The sequence below is a fragment of the Talpa europaea genome, assembly GCF_964194135.1.
Source record: "Talpa europaea genome assembly, chromosome: 14".
Lineage (NCBI taxonomy): Eukaryota > Metazoa > Chordata > Mammalia > Eulipotyphla > Talpidae > Talpa > Talpa europaea.
This window is the reverse complement of record NC_140082.1, coordinates 5,914,912-5,939,539: the sequence shown is the minus strand read 5'-3', so window position 1 is coordinate 5,939,539 and position 24,628 is coordinate 5,914,912. Positions and strand designations below refer to the sequence as shown.

The 24,628-nt window shown below is 38.4% G+C and overlaps 1 protein-coding gene across 1 annotated transcript in view; it reads left to right on the top strand.

Moving 5' to 3' along the window:
• Positions 1–19,835, top strand: part of NAA25 (N-alpha-acetyltransferase 25, NatB auxiliary subunit) — a gene marked incomplete at its 3' end in the record, with an annotated part of 56,227 nt that extends 36,392 nt beyond the window's left edge. Inside the window, exons 15-24 of the mRNA XM_084254195.1 lie at positions 286–385; positions 4,728–4,879; positions 5,378–5,503; positions 7,247–7,490; positions 8,205–8,328; positions 8,980–9,045; positions 11,284–11,381; positions 12,406–12,516; positions 16,136–16,282; positions 19,713–19,835. Of these exons, the coding sequence (XP_084110321.1) occupies positions 286–385; positions 4,728–4,879; positions 5,378–5,503; positions 7,247–7,490; positions 8,205–8,328; positions 8,980–9,045; positions 11,284–11,381; positions 12,406–12,516; positions 16,136–16,282; positions 19,713–19,835 (1,291 nt within the window). The remainder of the gene's footprint in view (positions 1–285; positions 386–4,727; positions 4,880–5,377; positions 5,504–7,246; positions 7,491–8,204; positions 8,329–8,979; positions 9,046–11,283; positions 11,382–12,405; positions 12,517–16,135; positions 16,283–19,712) is intronic.
• Positions 19,836–24,628: the final 4,793 nt, after the last annotated feature.

Genomic DNA, 24,628 nt, shown 5'->3' with positions numbered 1-24,628 from the left:
GGAGCTGTTTAGGAAGACAGCGTTCTGTTTTTGTCATATGTATTCCATTAATTATCTAAATGTAAGAAAGCATGATATAACTTTAGGTTTAGGTTTCTCATAAAACTGAATTAACTTTGCTTTTTAAAAAAAATTGATTCTGTGTCTAGATATTTTATGGCAAGATGTTTAGATTTTTCTGTATGCCTAGCTATTTCTCTACCATAGTAATTTAAAGTGTAGTATTTTATACCATGGGCGGGTAATTATAGCATGTGTTGTTGTTTTTTTTTCCTTCCTACCTAGTTATCTTTTGACTCGATACGCCGAATCCCTAGGTCAGTATGCTGCTGCATCCCAATCCTGTAACTTCGCACTCAGGTTTTTCCACTCCAACCAGAAAGATGTAAGTGCAAAAAAAAAAAAAAGTTTTTTTTAAACTGTTGTCTTGTCTGCTGAATGCACATGATGCAGAGAGCATCTTTCCCTTGTGTCACAAGTTGAAGTGCAGCAAGCTGTGCTTGTAAGTGCCCTTAGGCCTGGCTTACTGGCCAAGATTGTATGTAGAGGTAAAGTTATTTGTGGTTGTTAAAATGAGTATGTTTAATAGAATGCTAAGGTGCATTTAAAAGCTGGGTCCTAACGAATAGCAAGTGTAATGCCTCTAATTCTGTGTTAATCTCCAAGAGAATTTTTCCAAGGGCATAAAATATACCATAATTGTTTATAACTTGAGATGCCATAAAATATTGTGGGGTAGCAGCTGCTGTTACCTTGATATATTTCTGAAGTTTATAACCACCATTTCTTTGCCAGTAGCAAGTGCATTTATATTTTCTTAGTATTATAAAATTGGCCAGCTGAAGAACATTTCAAGAAACTCAGGCCAATTGTGAGTTTTTTAAGTAGCAATAAGTAAAATGGAACTTTATGTGCCATATTGAAAGGATGGGATTTGCACCATATTTTTCACTGCAGGCAGACCTGGTTTCCACTTGTCAGTAAGCAGAAGTTTTTGTGGAAAAGCTATTTGGTCTCTAGTCAGTTGACCAGCTACGCAGAACCATCCAGGAGCATATGTGGAGAAAAGGCGTGTTTTTAGAATGGTTACTGCCTGCTTGATTTTCACATGCTTCTCAGACTCATTGCCTGGAATCTGACCTGCCAGTTACCTGCCCATAGCTTCCCATGTTTCCATGGCCTTAATAGCATAAGAAACATAGCAAGGAAACCGTTTCTGAGGTTCTTGGCAGAACACTCATGAGAACTTAAAAAAAAAAGAGTCCCTTTACAATTATGCTTCTGCATTATCTGATTCTTTAGGGGTGTATTAAACTGGAAAGGAATAGGAGTATTTCTGAACAATGGAATATAGGTATGCTCTCAGTTTGTGATAATCATGTTCTGGTAAGTTTTAGGGTGTAACTTAGAGGTCTGGTTATGCAAGGGATAGTAAGCGGTATAGCGGCCCTGTTCCCTCTGTCTCTCCCCTGCCAATAATTGGTGTCACTGTTCAGACTTCATTTTGTGCCATAGCACCTGTTCAGGAAGAGAGGGAAGTAGGCAGCAGCAGGTCAGGTCAAAGGTCCCTGACCTGACTTAGGTCAGAAGAGCCTTGGGTTACCTAGCATGAGTAGGCAGTTGAGTTATAAATTAAAGTTTGCACTGTGTGTTCAGGTATCTGTGTTTGTTCTTTTCTGGTTTTAAGAAGTTTCACTGAAAAAAAATTGAAAGTACTCCTCAGATCTCAGTCTGACTTTCATTTCTGTATTTCTAAGGAAGAGGTTAAAGAAATATTTTGTTTACTGAAGATTCCTTTTCAAGGTTCCCCCCCCCCCCTCACCCAGCATTCTAGAAGAACCACATTCTGCACAATTTGGTCAATAAAGGCATTTTATGTATACTAATAAAAATTAAGCTTTAATTTTTTTTCCAGAAATATTTTATCTGAAGAATTGTTTTGAAAACAAAACATAACGCAAAACCAAACAACCCAAAGTATCTTTGTAGGAAAAGGCGATTTCCCAGGAGCTATTTGAAAAGTTGCCCTGAGGGACTTCTCTTCTCTTTGTTGTTTTGCTGATGGTCTTGTGTGGCAGGAGTGACTTGATGTTGAACCTGATAAAACCGTAGCATTTCATTCACCTGGGTCTAAGAGTCTTTGCTTAAAATTTATTTTCATTTTCACTAAGAAGTTGAGGTTTTACTAATCATATTAAAGTAGATAATCTTTGGGGGGTTCTGGAGTAAAGGCAAAACCAATATCACAAGGCAAATGCACCTTAAACCTTGATGCCTGACTTGAGTCCCAAAACAGGCAAATGGACACGGCATGGACTGTTTCCTCTAGGAGTTTAAGGATAAGAAAGATCGAGATTATGGTGTTGTACTCTATGTGTTAAAGCTTCTGAGAGTATTAGAAACATTTCTCTGGAAAGCTAAAGCAGTGTGTTCTGTATCTTTTCTGTATCTTTTATTCTTGGTATACCCAGTGTTTGGGATACCCAGTGGCTTTTCCTAAGTGACTGATATATTTCAATTGTCAGCTTGTTGTTTGGAAGAATACTTTTAAGTGGAAAATCCAGTGTTCTGCACTGCTAGACTTTGGACTATGGCATTAGAGGTTTTTTTGGGAGCTTTAAGCAGGGGTTTTCTTTCTGGAAAGGTCATTGTCTGGTGTCATCTTACTTTGTAATAGATTTTTACAATGTGACAATTAGAACTAGATCTCCATATCTTCAAAGATTACTTATATACTTAAAAAAAAAATCCTTTAAAAGTCTCTATTTTCAGCTATTCATGAATTTATGATCATTATTTAGGGGTTTTGCTTATTTTTACAATGACCAGGGTTCATTTCAGGAATCTATATGGGATCTAAATAGCCTCACCGCGTATGAATGGGTAGAAATAGTACGGACAACATTCTGTCATGGTCTGAAGTCTTTAAAGTGCCTGTGGCTTCCATTTTGCCTGCGGTTCAAACAGGCCATTGTTTCTTCAAATGATGGCACTTTCTCTGCCTTTCTCCAGCTAATGGCTGCCCAGGCCCTTTCCTCACTCTGCAGTGGTACTTAATTGCAGCATTAAAGGAGGACTGTCTTAAAAACAGAAGCCAGAAAGCTACACTTAACCTTTTCATTTTGTTTAAGGACTACCCTCCCTCTTTTTTGCCCATTCCTTTTCTTTTTTTTTGAAAGCTCTCCCCCTTTTTCTGAAGTTGTATTCCATGGGCCACTCAGAAATTAGAACTGCCTGTACACTTGGTAAGGCTTCATTCTTTCCTTTGCTCATAGCATATTTTGGAGCGATAATTTATAGATTTGATTGGAATCCTCCAAACCACTTTTTTATCCTGATTAATTGCTGGGCATATTCCTGACCAGCTGTTTTTCTTAAGCCCTCAGTTCCTCTTGCAAGGGCTGATGTTAAAGTTACTATATTTTCTAAGCCAAGAGGCCATCAGATAGACATGTGTGTTTAGAGTATTTTGGCCTCTTCTTGATGGGGCTTTATCAGTGTCCTTTAGTCAAGCTAGAAGGTACACTTGAGCTTTTTCAGATAGTCCTTCTTTAAACCTGCAGGATCACAAGTAATCTTTTTAATTTTCTTGTGTCCGTCCGTCTTTAATCTCTCCAGATACTGCAGGCAAACAGCTCGCCGAGGTGTCCCATGGGGGTTTAAAAGCCGCAGCGAAAGCAGTTGAATTAGCGCCCGTGGCGCAATCCCGCGGCCTGAAATGAACCCTGCGAGGCTGTGTATCGAGGGTATGTTGTTGACTATTGGCCTATTTTCCTATTGGGCAAATTATTTGGAACAGATGGGGGAAAAGAGACTGACTTTTCTAGAAAGGATCTTTGGGGCTGATAACAGGTTTGAGCTTAGCATTTCTTTGGCCCAAAAAGGTGCTCTGGTGACTTCTGGTCCTTATGGCTTAGCCTCACCCATGATAGGTTCTTCCCTGAGATTTTCTTCCCTTTTGCCAAAACTGCTGTTTCAAATTCTTTATTCTGCCTCTGTCCACAATGTTTCATCTGTATATATGAATTAGTCTAAAATTAAAGCACATGTGAGTGTTCCCTTTACTTGTTTATGGAATTTCCCAGCAGAGGTCTTAATATCGTTTGGGTGGATAAATAACCCTGTTCTTGAAGGTCCTCAGAATGGATCATGACATGAATTTTTATGGGTCTTTTGTTTGGTGTCTTACTGCTATCCTGATGTAGTGTGCACATACCCTTTGTGATACAGTCGTCATAAATAAAACCAAGAAATAGCCGTCTTTTATGAAGGAGAGTAATTTTTACTTGGGGTGTTGGTGGGGTGGTTGTATTAATCTGGTGTTCTTGAACCGTTGTATAAAACACAGTTTATCTTAGATGGAGAAAAACATGGAGTAATATCCCTTCCTCAATGGCACTAACCAAATTTTTGACTGATGTGGTCATAACTAAACCTCCAGTCTTGTTGAATTGAAAGACATAACTGCTAAGAGAAATTCCGTGTGGTGGTAGCAGCAGCTGGGTATTAGTAGTAATATTAGTAAAGAAGACATTTCACTCTGGTACAGGAAAGAAGAAAAATTAAAAAAAAAAATTTTGCTACCTGGTGACAAAGACCTTTAAGGATTAGATTTAACATTTTAATTTCAGTTTGAGTGTTTTGTTTTGTTTTGTTTTGGCTGGCAAGGTTGCCTTCATTGCTTGACCATGAAATATTTATACCAAGGTGATGTCTTTTCTTCCCAGACCTCAGAATATATCATTCAAGCTTACAAATATGGTGCATTTGAGAAGATTCCAGAGTTTATCGCTTTTAGGAACAGGCTGAATAATTCTCTTCATTTTGCACAAGTCCGTACTGAACGGATGTTGTTAGACCTTCTACTTGAAGCAAATATGTAAGTATGGCACAGGCACTCAAAGGGAACTGGGGGATTAGATCAGATGCTAAGAGTCATTAGTGGACTCATGGGAGACAATAGCAGGCTTAAGTTAAAAAGAAAAAGTGGAATAAAAAGCGAACATAGGGGGAATCAGGAAGAAAGGGGAATGAACCTGGTTGAGTACCACCTAAGGTTCCATCCAGAAACCAGGTAGGCCATGGTCATCACCCCGTCTCCCTATTGTGGTTGCAAGGCTCTGCTTCCCCTGCAAACGTGGGATTTCAGGGATTGGTGCTGATCTCCTTTGTCTTGGCTGACTTCCCTGCGCCTGTCTCTTGCTGCGTAACAGGCTAGCGTGATCAGTGCTGGGTTCTGTTTCACCTTTTGTGCCTTCTTAATAGTAAATCCTTCGTTTCCCTTCCTCTCTTGTTAGCAAAACCAAGTCCGGGTTGATAAGTTTTCATGGCTGTTTTATTCTTGAAATAATGCATAAATGCATTTTCTGTATCACAGATCAACTAGCTTAGCAGAAAGTATAAAGTCAATGAATCTGCGGCCAGAGGAAGATGACATTCCATGGGAAGCCTTGCGAGACAACAGAGACCTGAATGTTTTCTTCAGCTGGGATCCAAAAGATAGGTAGCTGGAATTTAACCCCAAGTAACTTGCTTTTAAAGAATTAGGATGAATCTAAAAATATTTTAAATCCCTTTTTCACACACACACACAAATAAATAAATAAAATTGTTGTAAGCTTCAGAAAATGCAGCTAAGCCAAAGGAAGAAATCTCATTCTTATGTTGATATTTTACCCTAATCTAAAAGCTAGGTCCTCCTTCATAGCAGTCATGTGAATGGATTCCAAATTAAAAGGTTGGGAAAAGTGCCTTTCTTAGCATTATATCAAATCTATGTTATAAAGGATTTGGTTTCTAATCAGCCTCTATATAGAAATATAACGTTATAAAGGTATGTGGTAAATCATAAATTTCTGCATGTATTAATATCCTTCACATTTATAGACAACTCTTAATAAATCAATAATAAGAAGATAACTAAAAAACATTGAGGCAAAGAGCTTAATAGGAAGTTCAAAACTGCACCTTACAGCAGTTACATTTTTTTCAGCCTATTGGACAAAGATAAAAAAGATTGATACATGTGGCCGGTATGTCTGCAGGGAAAATGGTTGTTGTATATTTATTTCCATGGGATTGGTCTCTTTCTGTGAGGGAATTTTAATGATGTATCAAGATTGAAACTGCTGTATGCCATTTCATCAGCATTTCTAGTTCTAGAAGAGCGAAACCTCAGGAAATAAATGCAAAACATGCAGTGACATGTATGAGGTAGTTTTGAATATACTGCAATTTGGAAATTACCAAGACCACATTCAGTGATTGGCTAGAAGAACTCTTGGGACTCCAGAGTGATGCATTTACAGCTAAGAATGATGCATTTACCGTATCCTTATAACAAAAGGATACATGACAGGCAAGAAGATACAGGTGGAGTCTGGAGAACTCCACACACAGATTTGCAGTGCACTCTCCGACCTGTGAGGAGATGTGCCGAGTGTGCTGCTTTCTCTAGCAAAAAAGTGCGGTAATGCCCGTGCAGTGTTTTTTTTCCCAGGGAAACCTGAGAGATTTAATGCCCAAGACTTATTGTGTGGCTTTGTAGCACACCTGTCCAACATGTGCCTCTACTCCAGATTCCAGAAGGAAAGCAGCTGTTCACCATACAGTTGGTCCAGGTGTTCTAGACACAGTGAGCCACTCCTGTCACTTAGAGAATGATTGGAGGGCCAGGCACTAGCCAGGACCAGTCTTGCCAACACTCTTTTAAAATGATGGTGTTGGATCTGCTATATTAACTCTTATTTAAGAAATGTACTTTGCAAAATAGTGTAAATATTGTGAACCCAGTTTACTGGTTTAGATATTGTTGCACTTTTGTATATCTATATTGCGACAGTCTGAGAGGTTGTATACCAGTTTACTGGTTTAGATATTGTTGCACTTTTGTATATCTATATTGCGACAGTCTGAGAGGTTGTATACCAAACTTCTTAATATACTGGGTGTTTATTTATCAAGGCATATTTTCCTTCTTTTTTTTTTTTTTATTCTGTCCTTTTGAGTATTTTATATAATTTACCATCAGCAAAGCAAATTTCATTTGGGAAATAACTTATTAGGTAGGTTATTTACGTTTTATACCAAAATGTAGACTTGAGCAATTTTGGTTTATCCAAGATCATTCAGCTAGTAAGTGAAATTTGGGACCATTCAAGGCATCTTGACTAATGAAAGTGATTGTTGAAGGACTTAAAGGCAGCCCATTGAATAAAAGGACTGTCTGGGAATGTTTCTTTTTAAGGGATATTTCTGAAGAACATAAGAAACTTTCCTTGGAGGAGGAGACCATGTGGTTAAGAATCCGTTCCTTAACATTGAGGCTGATCAGTGGGCTTCCAAGTCTTAACCACCCCGTGGAACCAAAGAACTCAGAGAAGACCACTGAAAATGGTGTATCCTCCCGGATTGATATTCTTCGTTTGCTCCTTCAGCAGTTGGAAGTGACCCTGGAGGAGGGAAAGCGATTTATTGAGAAGGAAATTCAGGTATATACTGAGGAATATGTATTACCATAGAAACTTCAGTAACCTGACTGTCCTTTTAAAAAAGAGTTTGTTGGGCCTCCCCGGTGGCGCAGCGGTTGAGCGCTGGGTTGCAAAGCTGCCCGCAGCCTCTGCAGCGCCGGTTCGATCCCCGGCTGCTCCCTGGCCACCGGCGGAGGGTCCCACATGGCGTGCAGACCTCTCCTGCCGCCCGCTGCTCCCCTCAGCAGTGTACTTCGGTCCTTCTGCCTGCTCTGCTCCCCACTCTGGCTCTGGTGAACTCTCTCACCCTCCCGCGCTTCTGACTGTACCCAGTGCTTGTATAAATAAATAAATAAATAAATATTTAAAAAAAAAATAAGAAAGAGTTTGTTGTGGGTGAATAATAAAGAACAATTTTTTTCCCACTTTATGGCATCTGTGGAAAAAGGAAATATGCCAGGGGAATTGCACTCTTCCTCAGTATCTAAACTGGATATGAGAAAAAGCAAAATAGGTTTATTTTTGTAATGATAAATTTTCTAAAAACTATCAGTAAACTAATTATAGTATTTCTATTTTCACAATAATGATTTAGTTCTTAGTTTACTGATCTGTACTTGTAAGTTAATTACCAAGAGATTTTTAATCAAATAGTTACAGTCCCATATTTTCTTACTTTGTGTTAATTTAATAATATTTAAAGGTGATAACTTTCTCTCACCCTTTCTTTTCCAGTATCCTTTCCTCGGTCCTGTACCTACAAGAATGGCTGCATTTTTAAATTCTGGTTGTTCTCATTGTCAGATCAGCTCTTTTTATCTTGTTAGTGATATTTATGAGCTGGATACCAATGGTTTGGGTAAGTATACACTTGCTTGAGTATATTATCAGGTCTTTGTCATGGAAAACTTAGAAATATTTATCTAGTAAACAAAATATAACCTCAAATATTGGGAAAAATAAGATGAAACTCTTCTACAAATGTCTGGTTTAATCTAAAGAAAGTATAGTCACATATTACACAGGAATCTGTTAGAAACTAAAACATTTGTGTAAGTCATTTGTTAGGTCCAAAAGTTGAAAAAATCCTTGATTTGTTGAAATTTTGTGGGATTTCAGATTGAACTCCTTAACAGTGAAGCTTTCAACTTTGTAGAGAATAGGTGTTTTGTTTTTTCCCCCAAGCGCTCAAACCTAGTGAGAACCACAAATGTTCTATAAGACTGTGTTGGTTGGTTTCTAAATCATAAGTTTTGTTGAGCTTGACATTTAGAGTATTTGAAACACAGATTTCAATTCTTCCTAGAAAATTTTAGGTAGTGCTTTGTCAGAAAGGTAGTGAATATATTACCTTACTTGCCCTTTCACCTTTTTCTCTCAGTAATAGAATTTAGATTCCTTTGCTTTTTAAGAGAAAAATACTCTTGCTCATGAGATGCTTGCAGGCATTGATCTTTATCTTACTGAAAAATAAAGAACTGAAAAAATTTCACTCTTTTTTCAAATTTAGAGGATACAGTGGAGATCCAGGAGCGCATAGAGAATAGTCTTAAGTCTTTATTAGAACAATTAAAAGGTAAGCCTTCTTTGGAATCCTCATGCTTTTTTAAAGATTTATTATATTTAATTATGCATGCAAGAACTGGGGTACAGGCCAGAGGTATGGGGGTGAGAGTATTTACCAGAGACAGAGTGGGGAGCAGATCAGGCAGATCTACTGAAATACACTGCTGAGGGGAGCACCAGGGAGACAGGAGAGGTCTGCTGTGCCATGTGGGTCAGCTCCCTGGCTGGGGATTGAGATGCCGCAGTGGCTGGCAGTAGATTCATAGTGCTGAGACTTAACCCCTGTGCCACCAGGGAGGCCCCTCATGCTCACTTTTAATTTTTTTTAAGATTTATTTATTTATACAAGAACTGGGGTACAGGTCAGAGGCACTGGAGGGTGAAAGAATTCACCAGAGACAGAGCAGGGAGCATAATAGGCAGATGGACCAAAGACACCGCTGAAGGGAGCAGCGGACGAGGCAGGAGAGGTCTGCCGCGCCATGTGGGATTCTCCCTGGCAGGCCGGGAATGGAACCTGCACTGCAGAGGCTGCGGGCAACTTCACAGCACGGTGCTCAACCCGCTGCACCACCAGGGAGGCCCTCATGCTCATTTTTTAAAATAAAAGCTTGTGGGCCTCCCCGGTGGCACAGCGGTTGAGCGCTGGGTTGCGAAGCTGCCCGCAGCCTGTGCGGCGCCGGTTCGATCCCCGGCTGCTCCCCGGCCACCTGAGGAGGGTCCCACATGGCGCGCAGACCTCTCCTGCCGCCCGCTGCTCCCCTCAGCAGTGTACTTCGGTCCTTCTGCCTGCTCTGCTCCCTGCTCTGGCTCTGGTGAATTCTCTCACCCTCCCGCGCTTCTGACTGTACCCAGTGCATGTATAAACAAAAACAAACAAACAAATAAATAAAATAAAAACATGCCTCTAAAAAAATAAAATAAAATAAAAGCTTGTAAGAGGATTTGAAAATAGTCATGCTTTTTGGTATTTTAAAAGGCGTGTTTTTGACTTTAAAAAGTTTTGATTACAAAAGTAGTAGAAACCTATTATAAAACAGTACACAAATGGGAGGGGGTGATCTTTCCCCTTTTCTAGCCCCATTCCCCAGAGGTAACTAAGTACTGTTTTGGGGCTTTACTCCTATATAACACCGATGAGAATAATAATTTTTCTTTAATATAAGAAAGGATATAAAATGTGCTTTTCTGGCTTTAATTTTTTGTTATCTTGGCTATCTTACATTGTCAGTTATACATACTCCATTAGTTTTAAGGACTGCTTAATATTCCATAGCATATATCAGCATACCAAATTTGTTTATGTACTCCCCACTAAGTACATAGCATATTATGCTATGAGTTACTTATAATAACATATTTATAACAATACAGAAATGAACATCTCGGGACACAAGTGTTTGAGTACTTTACTCAAGTATTTCCTTGGGATTAAATTTCTAGAATTCGAATTGGTCACATTTTAAACCTATCGGGTCTTTTCAGAAGCTTAAGTAGTTCTTTTATTGCCCAAATGGAGAATGAAAATTAAAAGAGGATCAAGATTATGAGATTAATAAGCAGTGTTTTTTTTTTAACTAGCTTTTGAAAAAAAAAAAGATTTATTTATTTATTTATACAAGCACTGGGTATAGTCAGAAGCGCGGGAGGGTGAGAGAATTCACCAGAGCCAGAGTGGGGTGCAGAACAGGCAGAACAACGAAATACACTGCTGAGGGGAACAGCGGGCATGGCAGGAGAGGTCTGTGCACCATGTGGGACCCTCGCCAGCGGCCGGGGATCAAACCGGCGCTGCAGAGGCTGCGGGCAGCTTTGCAGCCCAGCGCTCAACCACTGCACCACCAGGGGAGGCCCAATAAGCAGTATTTTTTTATGAGGATGCATTTCTCCCATGCATTTTAGTCTTTTGGTCCATAATAGCCAAAATCATCTAAACCACTCAATTGGAATCTCAATTTTATCGTGCCAGGCATTTGTGGGAAGGCTTTGTTGGTGTTTAAGTCCTATAACATAGTTTATAAGACCACCTTTTCTACTTTGAAGGCAGTAGAGCTTTTTCAATATTTTGAAGAACTTGACTTATTAAGGAATTTAAAATAGTTTTTGGTGTTTGGTTTATTATGGGAAGAAAAAACTTTCTGGAGGAAGCTTTCACATTTGCTTATTCTTTATTAGATTATGTGTTGTGTCTTAAAGATAGCATGAAACAAAAGCTGAATAAAGCCATAAACTATTTTTCTGTTTTTAGATGTCTTCAGTAAATGTAAAGGTGACCTTTTAGAAGTCAAAGATGGTAATTTGAAAACACATCCTAGTCTTTTAGAAAACCTAGTCTTCTTTGTTGAGGTATGTTTTTGTTGTCTTCCTGAAAAACTCAAGTTTCCTTAATTGTATGCAGGTTTAATTTTCAAAAAATGAACAGGTAATTGACACCTTCTGAAGTGTATTAAGATTTCATTCATAATGTTTAGGTAAAAGTTCTTAAGATTTGCTACCCACCTCTAAATATCCTCTGATTTACCCTATATGTAGCTGTTTTCATTATCCTTTGATTCAACTATTATGTTATTTAAATTAATGCCTACAGTTTCTTTTTTGTTGTTGTTGCTGATTACTAATTTCTGAGATTCTGCTTTATGAAAGAGAATTCAGGATCTGATGTAGCAAAACTGCTCTTTTTTTAAGTAGGGAAAAGAGAAAGGTTGCTACCACTCATGATCCATTATCTTTCTTTTTATTTCGCTCATGTGTATTCACTTTTCTTCCCCTTTTAGTTATAAGTTTCCCTAGGACAGTATTCTCTGTTTTGAGAATTGATAGTTGTCTAAGAAATACTTAATGAATGAATAATGATATGTATCTGCACACACTTTAGCACAGGAGAGGACATGTAAATACCTAACTTAAGACAAAGGAGAATATGTATTGCCCAATTGGGAAGATTTCTCTATGTATTTAAGGTTTTCAGCTGAGGCAGTTTCTTACCTGACTGGAGAGAAGGTTGAAAAGAACCTTTGGATTCCATGCTTAGGAATCTAAACTTTTCCTTTGAATTTAAAGAAAGTTATTAGATTTCCACTTCTGTATAGAAGTGAAAGGAAATTGGATTGAGTGGAGGATGTTTAGACCTGGGAGAACCAGGAGAAAGGATAAAGGTTTGAACTGTGGTAGTATCCTCATCAGCAGGTGCTGCAGCAGATGCTGTCAGTGTGATAATCATCAAAATTAGAACGTAGAGTTAGAGGAAAAAGTGAAGGGATTTGGAAGCAACTGTCAGAATTTCTTTGTTTAATCTGTTACATTTAACCGTATCTCATAGAAATTTTAAGTATAATCCTTACCGATAAATTTACCATTTTTTCTCTTTCAGACTATTTCTGTTATCCTTTGGGTGTCCAGTTACTGTGAGAATGTCCTGCGACCATATAAATTAAATTTACAGAAAAAGAAAAAGAAGAAAAAAGAGACGAGCATCGTCATGGTAATAACGTAAAGACACACGTTACAACCTGGCTGCAGGCTTTGTTTAATTTTCACTGTTTTCATGAATGTATAAGAGACCTTAGGCTTCTATGTTATTTTCTCTCCCCAACTTTTAAAAAAAATTACACAGCTGTAGAAAAGCTGAAAGACTACTGTAACAACATCCTAATATCTTGTTTATATTCATTACTTTTTAAGATTCACCACTTTTTAAGTTTGCTATACTTGGTTAATCTCTGTTCTTTCCCCACCCTCCTCTCATTGCTTTGGCCATTTGAAAGATGTGTAGTCTTTGTAATACTAACATTCCAAGATAGAAGAAGGGCAGTCACTTACACAATCACAGTCCTGAAGACATTTTCACACTCAAGAAATTCACTATTTAAATAATAACACTATAGTGTCCATATTTAAAATTTCCCCGTTATGTTAATTATGTCCTTCCGAGTCCTTTTCCCAAAATACTAGAATCCTACTAAGGTCCTGACATGGCTTTCTGTTAGCATGCTTCTTTTCCTCCTCTAATACTCCCACTAATAATTTCAAATAGTTTCAGCACTCGCACATGAGTTCTACTGCTAGTTCTGAGAGCAAACCCACTAAATAAAGTTCGTATATTTTTTCTTTTCATCCTTCTAATATTCTAGTGCATGTAGATAATTAAGTTATGCTTTAAAAGCACTGGTTTTAAAAATTGAGATTATATTATTAGTGTGAACTAAATAAGGTTTATTTATTTCTATTTGTATTCAATTTTAGCATTTCCTCCCATCTTTATTAACATAATTTTTGGATGTGTCAGACATAATTTGTGTCCTTTTTTTTGTTTTTGTTAAAGATTGATTTATTTTTGCATATAAGAGCTAGGGTACAGGCCAGAGATGGTGGTGGGGGGGTGCGTGAGAGGATTCACCAGAGACACGGTGGGGAGCAGAACAGGAGGAAAGACTGAAATCCACTGCTGAGGGGAGCAGCGGGCAAGACCCATGTGGGTTGCTCCCTGGCCGGCCGTGGAACGAACATGCTGCAGAGGCTGCGGATTGCTTCATAGTGCAGTGTTTAACCCCTTGCACCACCAGGGAGGCCCCAATTTGTGTCCTTTTCATAAGGAAAATTACTTCAGATTGATTCTGTATATGACATACTGTTTTATTAGTGTTTCGATTCATCCTATCATTATTAGTGTGAGATTTTTTTTTTTTTCACTGTGCCAATATAGTAATTGTTGCAATCTGAAAGCATTGATGGTTTTAGTGGGAAAATTGACTTCCTCTACAGTTCAGGGGTTCTTTATAGATTTGTGCTGTGCTGGATGTTACCGCTTATTCATCTAGAAAGGGTACTTAGATTTGGATGAGTGACTGAATGAAATTTCAAACCTTTTTCTTTCTACTTTTTCAAGATAATTTAATAGATTGTTAGTGCAAAGTTGGCTCTCTGGTGCTTTCTCCTGATGAAAGCCTGTGGTCCTAGCACTGGTCCGGTAGCCTTTTGGTATTTGTAGTTGTTGCTTTTCTGATTTTCAAAAATGAGAATAGCTTTCCTATTTTTCTGATGACCAAAGTAAACTAAAGACGTGAAAAAAATGCAAATCACTTATATTCCCACCAACTGATGATAGCAGCTGTGAAGAAACCAGAACCATGCTCTGTAGGAGGTTCTGCAGCTTGCCTGTTTTTGTTTTCACTTACTGGTGTTGTCTTGTTCACCTCTTGATGTCAGTCAATACGGATTGTAGCTCATAACTTTGACATAGTATTGTCTATGTCTTTACCCATCTAATAGACAAACATTGGTATTCCCTTTTTTCTTTCTACAAAAATTCTGAAGTTGGATCTCTCGAGAGGACTTCTTGAGTGAAATGCTAGCCAGACTAGCCAGCTCATTAGCTAGGTTTCTTCTGTTACCTGTTTTTTTTTTAATTGTATCAAAAATATATTTTTGATATTTTTTCTGTTCCTGTCTTTGCCCAAATTTCCTAATAGTATGTTTTGAGCTATTGGTCTCTTAACACAGTAGTTATTAATTCTATGTCACATATGGTACAGGTTTTTTTTAGTTATTTTTTAACTTGGGTTTTTTTTTTTTTTTTTTTTTTTTTTTTTTTTTTTTTGTCTATACCGTAAATTTTAAAAGAAATAAAAATGGTTCTTTGTTTAGTGTTATGTTTAGAAAGGCATTTTAGGGCCTTCCTCGTGGCCTGGGAGTTCTATGCAAAAAAAAAAAAAAAAAAGGCATCTTAAATTCCTGATTATGGAAGTCGTTACTTATATTTTCTTCTGGCATTTTGATGGATTTCTCTTAATACTTAAGTATTTAATCTGTGTAGAATTGATTGTAGTATTTACTATTTTTTAAAAAAGATTTATTTTATTGGGGCCTCCCTGGTGGCGCAGGCAGTTGAGTGCCACGATGTGAAGCTGTCCACAACCTCTGCAGCGTGGGTTCAATCCCAGCTGGCCAGTGAGAATCCCACATGGCATCAGCAGACCTCTCCTGACTCGCCGGCTGCTCCCCTCAGCAGTGTATTTCAGTCAATCTGCCTGTTCTGTTCCCTGCTCTGTCTCTGGTGAATACTCTCACCCTCCCGCGCATCTGGCCTATACCCTGGTTCTTGTATAAATAAATAAATCTTAAAAAAAAAAAAGATTTATTTTATTTATGCATCCAAAAACTGGGGTATAGGCCAGAGGTGCAAGAGATGACAGGTTTCACCAGAGACAGAGTGGGGAGCAGAACAGGCAGACTGACTGAAATACACTGCTGAGGGGAGCAGCGGGCGAGGCAGGAGAGGTCTGCTGCGCCATATGGGTCACCTCCCTGGGTGGGGATCAAATTCATGCTGCAGTGGCTGTGCGTAGCTTCAAAGTGCTGTGTCTTAACCCCTTGCGCCACCAGGGAGGCCCAGTATTTACTGTTTTATATTTCCAAATATTTGGCTGGTTATCTCAGTTCCATTCATCCATTTGAAGCCACTATTTTGAAATACCACCATTTAAATTTTCTTGTATCCTTCATTCTTTCTTGAGGCTTGTTCCTTTCACTCCTTGTCAATTTGCTTATATGCCAGTGTCACCTGGATTTAATGTAACTTTGTAAATATAGTATCCATTAGGGTCAGCTCCCCTTCACTACTTTCTCAGAATTAACTTGGGTGTTGTCACCCAAGATTTATTATTTCCATTAGAACTCAGAATGTCCCATTTCTGTTATTAATCTTTCAGGAAATAGTAAAGATATAAATCAAGGTGATGAAACTTTGGGTACTCTTAGTTTTCTAAGAGTTTTCCAGCATTAAACTGAGTAATGACCAATGAAGATATTCTATTGGTTTTTCACCTCTAGTTCCTCAGAATGAAATGAACCCCCTAATCTCCCCTCCCCCTGACCTCTGGAAAAAAAAGCTTGTCATCATTGCTGGGTTACCTATATTTGGTGGCAATTAAATTTATCTTGGTTTGAGAGAATGCCTTCATATCCAAAATTGTATCAATCCTGGTTACTGTTAATAGCATTAAGTTAAGTAATGCTGTAATGAAATTAGTTTAGTTTGTGTGTATAAGCATGGAAAATATGTCTCACAATCTTTTAACTTTTAAAAAAATATTTTTTTCCAGCCACCTGTCTTTACCAGTTTCCAAGACTATGTTACTGGGCTTCAGACCTTGATTTCCAATGTTGTGGATCACATTAAAGGGCTAGAAACACATCTAATTGCACTTAAACTTGAAGAACTTATAATAGAAGACACTTCTCTCTCACTGGTAAGAGACTTGCAGGCTATCATTAATAAGTTATATATACATATTCAAATGTCCTCATCTTTATGAAAAAGACAAGTTACTATTTTCAGTGTATCATTCTCTCCTTATAGGACTTGTAATCAGAAGGTCCCTGAGAATAGTTGGTGACTATGGATGTTTCTCCCTCCCTCTTCTCTCCTTTCTCTATAATTTTGGAGTTGTTCTTTTACTATGAAAACTAATGATGGATTGGGGAGGAGTAGAATTAATACTGGTTTACAGAAAGCAGACGTGTGTTGACAAGTGGCATTTGGATGTTTGATTTCAGCCAGTTAAGCAGTGTACTCAGTGGTTTTTCTATGTATATTAGAATGAATTTAGACTTCAGTAGTGATTAAAATAACGATTGATGGATTATTTTAGTATTTCAGTTTTCCTTTTTCTAAAGCCTTATATTTATTTGGAAAAGTAAAATACGTACAAGATTTAAAAAAATTCAAAGAGGGGCCTCCCAGGTGGCGCAGCGGTTGAGCGCTGGGTTGCGAAGCTGCCCGCAGCCTCTGCGACGCCGGTTCAATCCCCGGCTGCTCCCCGGCCACCGGAGGAGGGTCCCGTATGGCGCGCAGACCTCTCCTGCCGCCCGCTGCTCCCCTCAGCAGTGTACTTCGGTCCTTCTGCCTGTTCTGCTCCCTGCTCTGGCTCTGGTGAATTCTCTCACCCTCCCGGCTTCTGACTGTACCCAGTGCATGTATAAACCAAACAAACAAACAAATAGGTAAATAAATAAGACATGCCTCTAGAAAATTTAAAAAAAAAAAAATTCAAAGAGTAAAGAAAGAATACACAGCGCAATTTCTCTTCCCATTCTAACCCCAGTTTCCTAGTTCCCTTTCCAAGGAGGAAGGCCGGTTATCAGTGTTTCTCGGGCAGCCCTCCTTAGTTAGATACTCATCTACAAGCTCATCTACAAGCACATCAGGTCTCTCCATTTACCTCCCACTGCTCCTCACATTACGTACCAGTAGCGTGCTGTTCACATTGTTTCCCCCTTGCTTTCTGTACTCAGTTACTAGGAGATACTACATATGAGTACTTATATACCTTATTCTCTTTTGTAGTATTTCACTGTTTCTTTACACACAAAATGTGTGTTTGTTACAAGTGAATAAAGGCTAGCACCTCCTAGTTTACTGCCCCAAATCAGTCCCTGTCCCTACATCCAGAAGCCAGAACTCCCAACCCCCGTTGTCTGTATTCCTAGAACACATGTTGAGGACCTAGTAAATTTAGGCCAAATAACCGAATCCTTGAGAAAACGGGTATATCCTGAGTTGGATCCTTGCCTTCTGTGTCTCACTTGCACACCACTTTGAAAGAGGAAACACTTATTTGTACTTTTGGAAAACTGTAGCATATAAATAAGTCTGGTACTTTATGAGCTGCTCAACATTTTACTCTTGAGACCAAACCCAAACTCATCCTCTAGTCCAAATACTCATCCCCTTTTTGAATGCTGTAGAAGAACACAACTTCAAAATTACAGTGCCTTTTTTTAAACAAACAAACAAATCTTAAACATTAAGCACTGGAATGAATGTCACATAGTTGCCTTTGCTGGATAGCTCAGCTATGAGCAGGAATGTTTTGTGCTCACTGTTGTTGGGCTAATTACAATCAGTGGCCTGGCTGTAGAAAGGAACACACACAAATTGGAGATGTGATGAAGGTACAAAAATCTGAATGAGTCATGTCTCCCTGGAGAGAGGGGATGTTTGAAGACTAATAAGTTTTCATGAGGCAGATGGGAGTAGAGGAAAGGAATTCTAAGCAGAAGAAGGCATAGACAGAAGCATAAGGCAGGAAATTGGATTGCTCATGGGGCACCATGAGCAGACGTTGGAACCAGAATCTACGGTGTGTAGAAGGACTGCTGGAGATGAAAGCCACAGGCTGCTATTTCCAGCTGCTGTGAGTGCTGAGTGGCGGGTCTTAGTAAAAGTCTGTCTGCCTCCTGAAATGAGGATTAAGATTTCTTGATTTGAGTGTCCTAAAGGTTATCCTTAGTTTTGCACTGTCTCTAGATTTTTCAAGCCATAACGCACTTATATTACCTGCTTTTGCTCAAATCCTGATACATACACTGGGCAGCACAGCACCTAGTAGAGGGTCCATATAGTACTGGGTACTTGTCTTTTGGATTGAAAACATCAACAAATCCTCCAATTCCGTTTTTATTAGGTTCGTTTCTTTCTTCCGTTCTTTCCCAGCTTAAAGCACTAGAAAGCTTCTGACTACCTTGAGTCCTGGTGCCCTTTTCACTAGGCATCTACTCTGATACTGCTAATATACCCAGATTATTTTGCTTTTATTGTTTTGAATTTATTCTTAGAGAAAATACAAAGTATTATTTGTGTTTTTTTACAACATATGGTTTTAATGTAACTTTATAGAGTGCTCTTAAATCTGTTAAGTTTTGAAAAGCAAATGCTGTACTCTTTATTCTGAAACTTGGCATTTTTTTCACTCAGCCTTTTCTATTCAAGTGGTCTGTTCAGGCTCAGTCTTGTTATTTTATGAGTGCACCAGAGCCACTGGGCATTTGAAGTTGTTCCCATACATTTGCTTCTACATCCAGTACTAAATGAAATGAACTGGTACATTCTAATTACGTTTATATTTTTAAGACTGATCAAATCTCAGGTAGTAGTCTTGGGTTATAAGATGTACTTACCTGGTTTCTTCTGGACTACGACTAACCTTGTGTAGAGCTAAGCAGTTTTCAGGCCGCGGCCTTTCACTGTTTGAACAGGCCTCGCCGCATTGTGGTCTCTGCCACAGGTCAGATATGGAGCAGAGATTTAACTCACATGTCTGAGTAGTCTTAGGAGAGCTTTGGTCTTATAGTTGTTTGGTGTCTTGAACGCTTATACTTTGTCAGTATGGAAGATGACCTATCAGTGCTGTAACCAGAAAAGATAATACTGGTAAATTTGATGCCTTTAAAAAGTGGGTATGACGATGTCCAAATTAATAATATATTTCTTTTTTTCTCTTGATGAAAAATAATAACCAGAAATCTCAATTTTTTACTGTGTACATCTCATAATGAAATATTAGTGATATTATGCCCAAACACTTAATAATAATTTTACCCCTTTTTCTCAAGTAAAAGTTAATATTCCGAAATCTCAGTTTTTTTACTTTATATTGTTAACAAAAGTTACTTGAAAGAATGATGCTAAAGCAATAAGGTCTCAGTGAAAAATCACATGGAAAAATAGACGTTTCTGATGAACTTTAGCCTTTGAATTTTATGAAATTGAAAGTGACCCCTGCTGTTCTGATGGGGCTTCCAGTGAAACCAGATGTAGTATAATTTTAACTATCTGAGAAACTATAATCTCGGGTAATTCTTTCTAAGAAAGACCACTAATTCTTGTCTCCTTTGTAGGAAGAGAGAAAATATTCAAAGACTGTGCAAGGGAAGGTGCAGAGTAGTTATCTGCACTCACTTCTGGAAATTGGGGAGCTGCTGAAAAAAAGACTTGAGACCACAAAGAAACTAAAAATTTAAGAAGTGTGAACCACAGGCACTGATGACTCTACAACAGAAAATGACATCATCTTCCCAGGCAAAAGCTACACCTGGTTGACCATCATTTTAATCCAGAACTTCCTCATAAAATGCATGAAGGACTTTGATTGTGAATTAATTTTTTAGGTATTAAATGTATACACTGATTAAATTATTGTATATAAACCAGAAGCAGGACCCTCATCTGGGTTTGACCACTTTTTATACATGTTCATAAGTATATGGCAGCCACAAGAGAAACCCACCTTCATCCCTCCCATTGCCAGAAACTTCTGGTGTATGTAGGGGGTGTCCTGTAAAAGCAGCAATAGAAATTAAGCATAAAGCCTCGACCTCAGAGCCGCTGAACGACCCTACCATTAGAGCAGTTGGCGTTGCAGTGCGGTCCTTGAGCCTTGAAAGCAGAAGTGGTGGGGGCAGCTAAGTACCCACAGGGCCTCAGATGACATTGGGCACAAGCACCTGCCCATGAAGGGTGCCACACAGGTGATGACAGACGCTCGTTATTTGCCCTAGAGTCCTGATAGCCAAGACATTCCACCCCAGCTCCTGTGAGCATTACCTCACAGACAGGCTGTCAGCGTCTTGTTGAAGGAGAGAGCAGTGCAGACCACTGACGAGCCTCCCGGGGCCAGCTTGCTGTCCCTCATCCATTTGGGAAAGATGGGAATCACTGTTTTAAAGAGAGGTGTACATATTTTATGCAGGCAAGCCTGATACTAATGTCATTGGTTTTGTGAGATATATATATTATATATGTATATGCTTTTACATATATATGTATATATATATGCTCAAAATTAAGTAATGTTTTTTTAAGGGGTCTTGGGAAGGAAGGAATGTATATTATGGACTTAACCTAGTCGTAAGTTTTGAGACTGGCAAAAGAAATGTTAACTCTTTGGGCCTGAGGTTCTGTTTACATTCTTTGAGCTTGAGAATGGCATCAGGATGGCGTTTATATTGTTCATCTGGAGCTCCCCAAGACTACAGCTTCAGAGGTTGGTCTGACAAAAAGCTAAACATTGCTCTTGAAAATGTTATACAGTTTATACAATTGCTTTGATAACTTTTTGTGTTTAAATCTGTGCTTCTCTTTTGGTCTTTTGTACCCAAATACTGTTAAAGTTAGCAATTCTGTAAGAGCAAAGACATGAATTTGATGAGGCATTTCAAGCACTGACGTAGGATTGGTCTTGATCTTAAAAGTTCTTTCCAACTAACCTTTACAGTGAAAATGTGATGCTTTTTTTCTTTTAAAAGCAAAAGACAGCTTGGAAAATCTCTGTATGCAAAACAACTGCATTGTGTCCTCTCATCTTAGACTCACAGTTTGATAGGGCGATTAATAACTGTTTAAACTTGAAAGGAATTTTTTAAGAAAAAAATTACATTACCTGTTCAAAATAAGATTTGTTGGGAATCCTAGTCCAAGTAATTAAAAATATTTTTGATGTAAATTGGTAGCTGTTGCAGCCCATCCCAAAAGGAAGAACTGCCTTGAACAAGATGAATTGAAAATTCTGACTGATTCTGAATATAGTTTAATGACAACATATCATAATTTCATAAAACTGGCCCATTTTGATGGAGCTTTGTGTGTTTGTGGCATGTGTTCTTAAAATGACGTTTCTTTGAATGTCCAAAAATACTGTACATAGAATTAGAAATGCTCTTTGAAACAAGTCCATCAAATGACCACAATAATTCAGCACCTGTACTCCCGGGCGAGCCTTGCCTCAGGGACAATGTGGGACTCCAGTGTTCCCCGCTGATAGTTGTCTAGGGGCTTCTGGGACCTCCACTGGTTTTAGTGACAAATAATGTTTCCTCTGGTACTTGCTGATTTTCCTACTAAATGTAGCATTTCAATTAGATCCAACCTCTTACATTTTGAGATAATTGTAAAAAAATGAAATTATGCAGAAATGGCCAATATCTTTTACTGATCTGTTCTTTTGAAACTGTCATGCACTATAAATTGTGTACAGTTAAAAAAATATATATATATATATATTCTTACATGAGTAAAGTCACCCTCTCTAGCAATTGTACGTCATTGGTATTTGAAGAGAATTCCTAAATAACCCATTGCTGCTGCTGCTGCTGTTTTGGTTTGTGTGGGTTTTTTTTTTGTTTGTTTGTTTTTGTGTGGTTGATATTTAAAAAAAAAACAAATGAGAAAAAAACACGACTGACTACTGTTTACAGACTGAAAAATTACTGCTTTTTATACTACTGAGATCCTAAGTTAAGATTCTCCAAAGCAACATTTGGTTGTTTATCTGATGTGGATAAAAGGTAGATAAATTTTTAGTGTTCTCCACATAATGGAAAATGTACAAATGCCTAGCTGTGTCACCCATCTATTTTGTATATTTTCATAATTTTAATTGTTCAAAATTGCATTATATTTTGCAATCACTGTTGGATCTGGATTGTCTTTCATTTTAACTTTTAATATAAAAGGGGGTTTCAATGTATCTACGGTCTTGTTGTTGAAACTCTTATCTACATATTTAATATGGAAAGTATTTTTCCTTCATCAGAATTGAGTGAAGCATAGTAAATTTACTGGGTTAATTTATAAAACCTACATCTTAAGTTGGCATTCTTGCCTGGCTGATTTTGTTTGGATCCATAGAAGACACACTTTTTGAATGACATAATTAATCTCAATTTTGTACTGAGTATTATATTCCCCATCAAAATTATATTTGTGAATTTAAAATATTTGCTCCAAGGTCACTAGACTTTTTGTTCAAAGTAGTACCTTGCATGCTAGCATTTACTAATTCAGCATACAGGTATCAAGTACTTACTATGTGCCAGATTCCATTTCAGGTGCTGTGAGGTGATGGTAAATGAGACCTTACATCCTAGTTAGTGGTCGAGGTGGGGGAAGAGACTAGTATTGGTTTATTATTAAGTTCTGTTTCATAAAATAAATCAGGACGTGATACTGTCAGGATGATCTCTCAAGTGGTGCTATCTGAGTTGGCCATGGAAAAGGGGGTGCAAGTGCCAAGACCCCCAAACAAGAAACTGCTGAGTATGTTCCAGAGACTGAAGAAAAGGCTCAAGTAGCTGGGATTTAATGAAAGGAATAGGGATTGCGATAGAAGAGAGCAAGGACCAGAGCATTCAGGACTTTGTAGCAGGGGGAAGGAGCAAGATTTCTAAATTCAGTGAGAAATTATCGGAGGATTCCAGATGGGTTGATATGATTTATCCAGGACTACATGAGCCTCAAGACTAAGATCATTAGTTCAACATGCTGCTAATATAGTGCAGAAATTAGTTTTCCTCTCCTAGTGTCTTGTGATAGCAAATGCCCCATTTTGAACCCTGAAAAGTCAGGTTTTTTTGCCTGCTTCATCAGTTGTGAGTTCTATGCTAGTGTTTTTTTTTTTTTAACTTTACCAAAAAGGGTTTGCTCTGGTTTATACTTTTTCATGTTCCTCATTTTTTAGATGTTATTGCCTCAATGCAGACCTATACTTCACATGACAGATGGAGGGGAATCAACTGAGCCAAGTGCTTATAAAATGACTTGTGGGGCACCTGCAGCATTTTATACTTGAGGAGGGAGCAGTTTTTCTGCAAATGTCCTGCTTCCATACATCCTAGTAACTACCACTTTACATGAGAAAAGTAGTTATTGCAGATAAGTCTACCATCTAAAACGCAGGTAAGGGTTGTGTATGAATCCCACTTTTTTATTTTTTAACATTTATTTTATTTGTGCATACAAGAGCTGGAGTACAGACCTGCAGGGGGCGGGGGCGGGGGATGAGAGGATTCACCAGAGACAGAGTGGGGAGCAGAACAGGCGGACTGACTGAAACACACTGCTGAGGGGAGCAGTGGGCGAGAGGAGAGGTCTGCTGCGCCATGTGGGTCAGCTCCCTGGCTGGTGATCAAACTCATGCTGCAGTGGTAGTGATAGTGCTGAGACTTAAACCCTTTCACCACCAGGGAGCCACCGAATCCCTTGTAAGCATTGATGAAATGAGCTGAAATCCAGAACCCTCCACACCATCTTTTTGTTTTAAAGGTCCTGTTCAAGTCCCCAGATTCCTAATAATCTCTACTGATGCAATTCTGGGTTTTTTGCGGGGGCGGGCAGGTGGCATCAAATATCAAGTGATTTGTAAATATTTTAACTCTTGGTCCTGTTTAACTTGTAAGTTTCTAACAACAGGACTTTGATCCAGGGTCTTATGTGCTTCAGGTTATCTGGAAAGTCTAAGCTATAAGCAGGGCCTCTCTTTAATGAAAAATATTTGGCAAGTTTCTGCTGTATGATAATTTACTCCTGTCTAATATAGCCCTGTTTTTTCAAGACCTTAGATTTATAAGTGATTTCCAGTCTGGAGCCAACCAATGAAGTATCCTGGTATGTTGCCACTTGCAGAATTGAAAATCAAGATGAGACCTGCAGGGACTAAGTGCCTTTAGTTTTCTTTCCTATCTGCCATTTGTCTTATTCTAATTTCCAAAAGAGATGACTGTCTTTGGAAGTGACCTTGTTTTACATAGATGAGCAAAAACTACAGCTAAGTGAAGTTTACTGGTGAGAAATACCCAAAAGTCTTCCAAAATTTTTAATTTAGATGAGTAAGGGGAATATGGGCATTTGACTCAACAAAGTGACACCTTTTTTTTTTTTTTTTTAAAGATTTATTTATGCACACAAGAACTGGGGTAGTGGTGTGGGGGGGTGAGTAGGGAATAGAACAGGCTGACTGACGGAAATACACTGCTGAGGG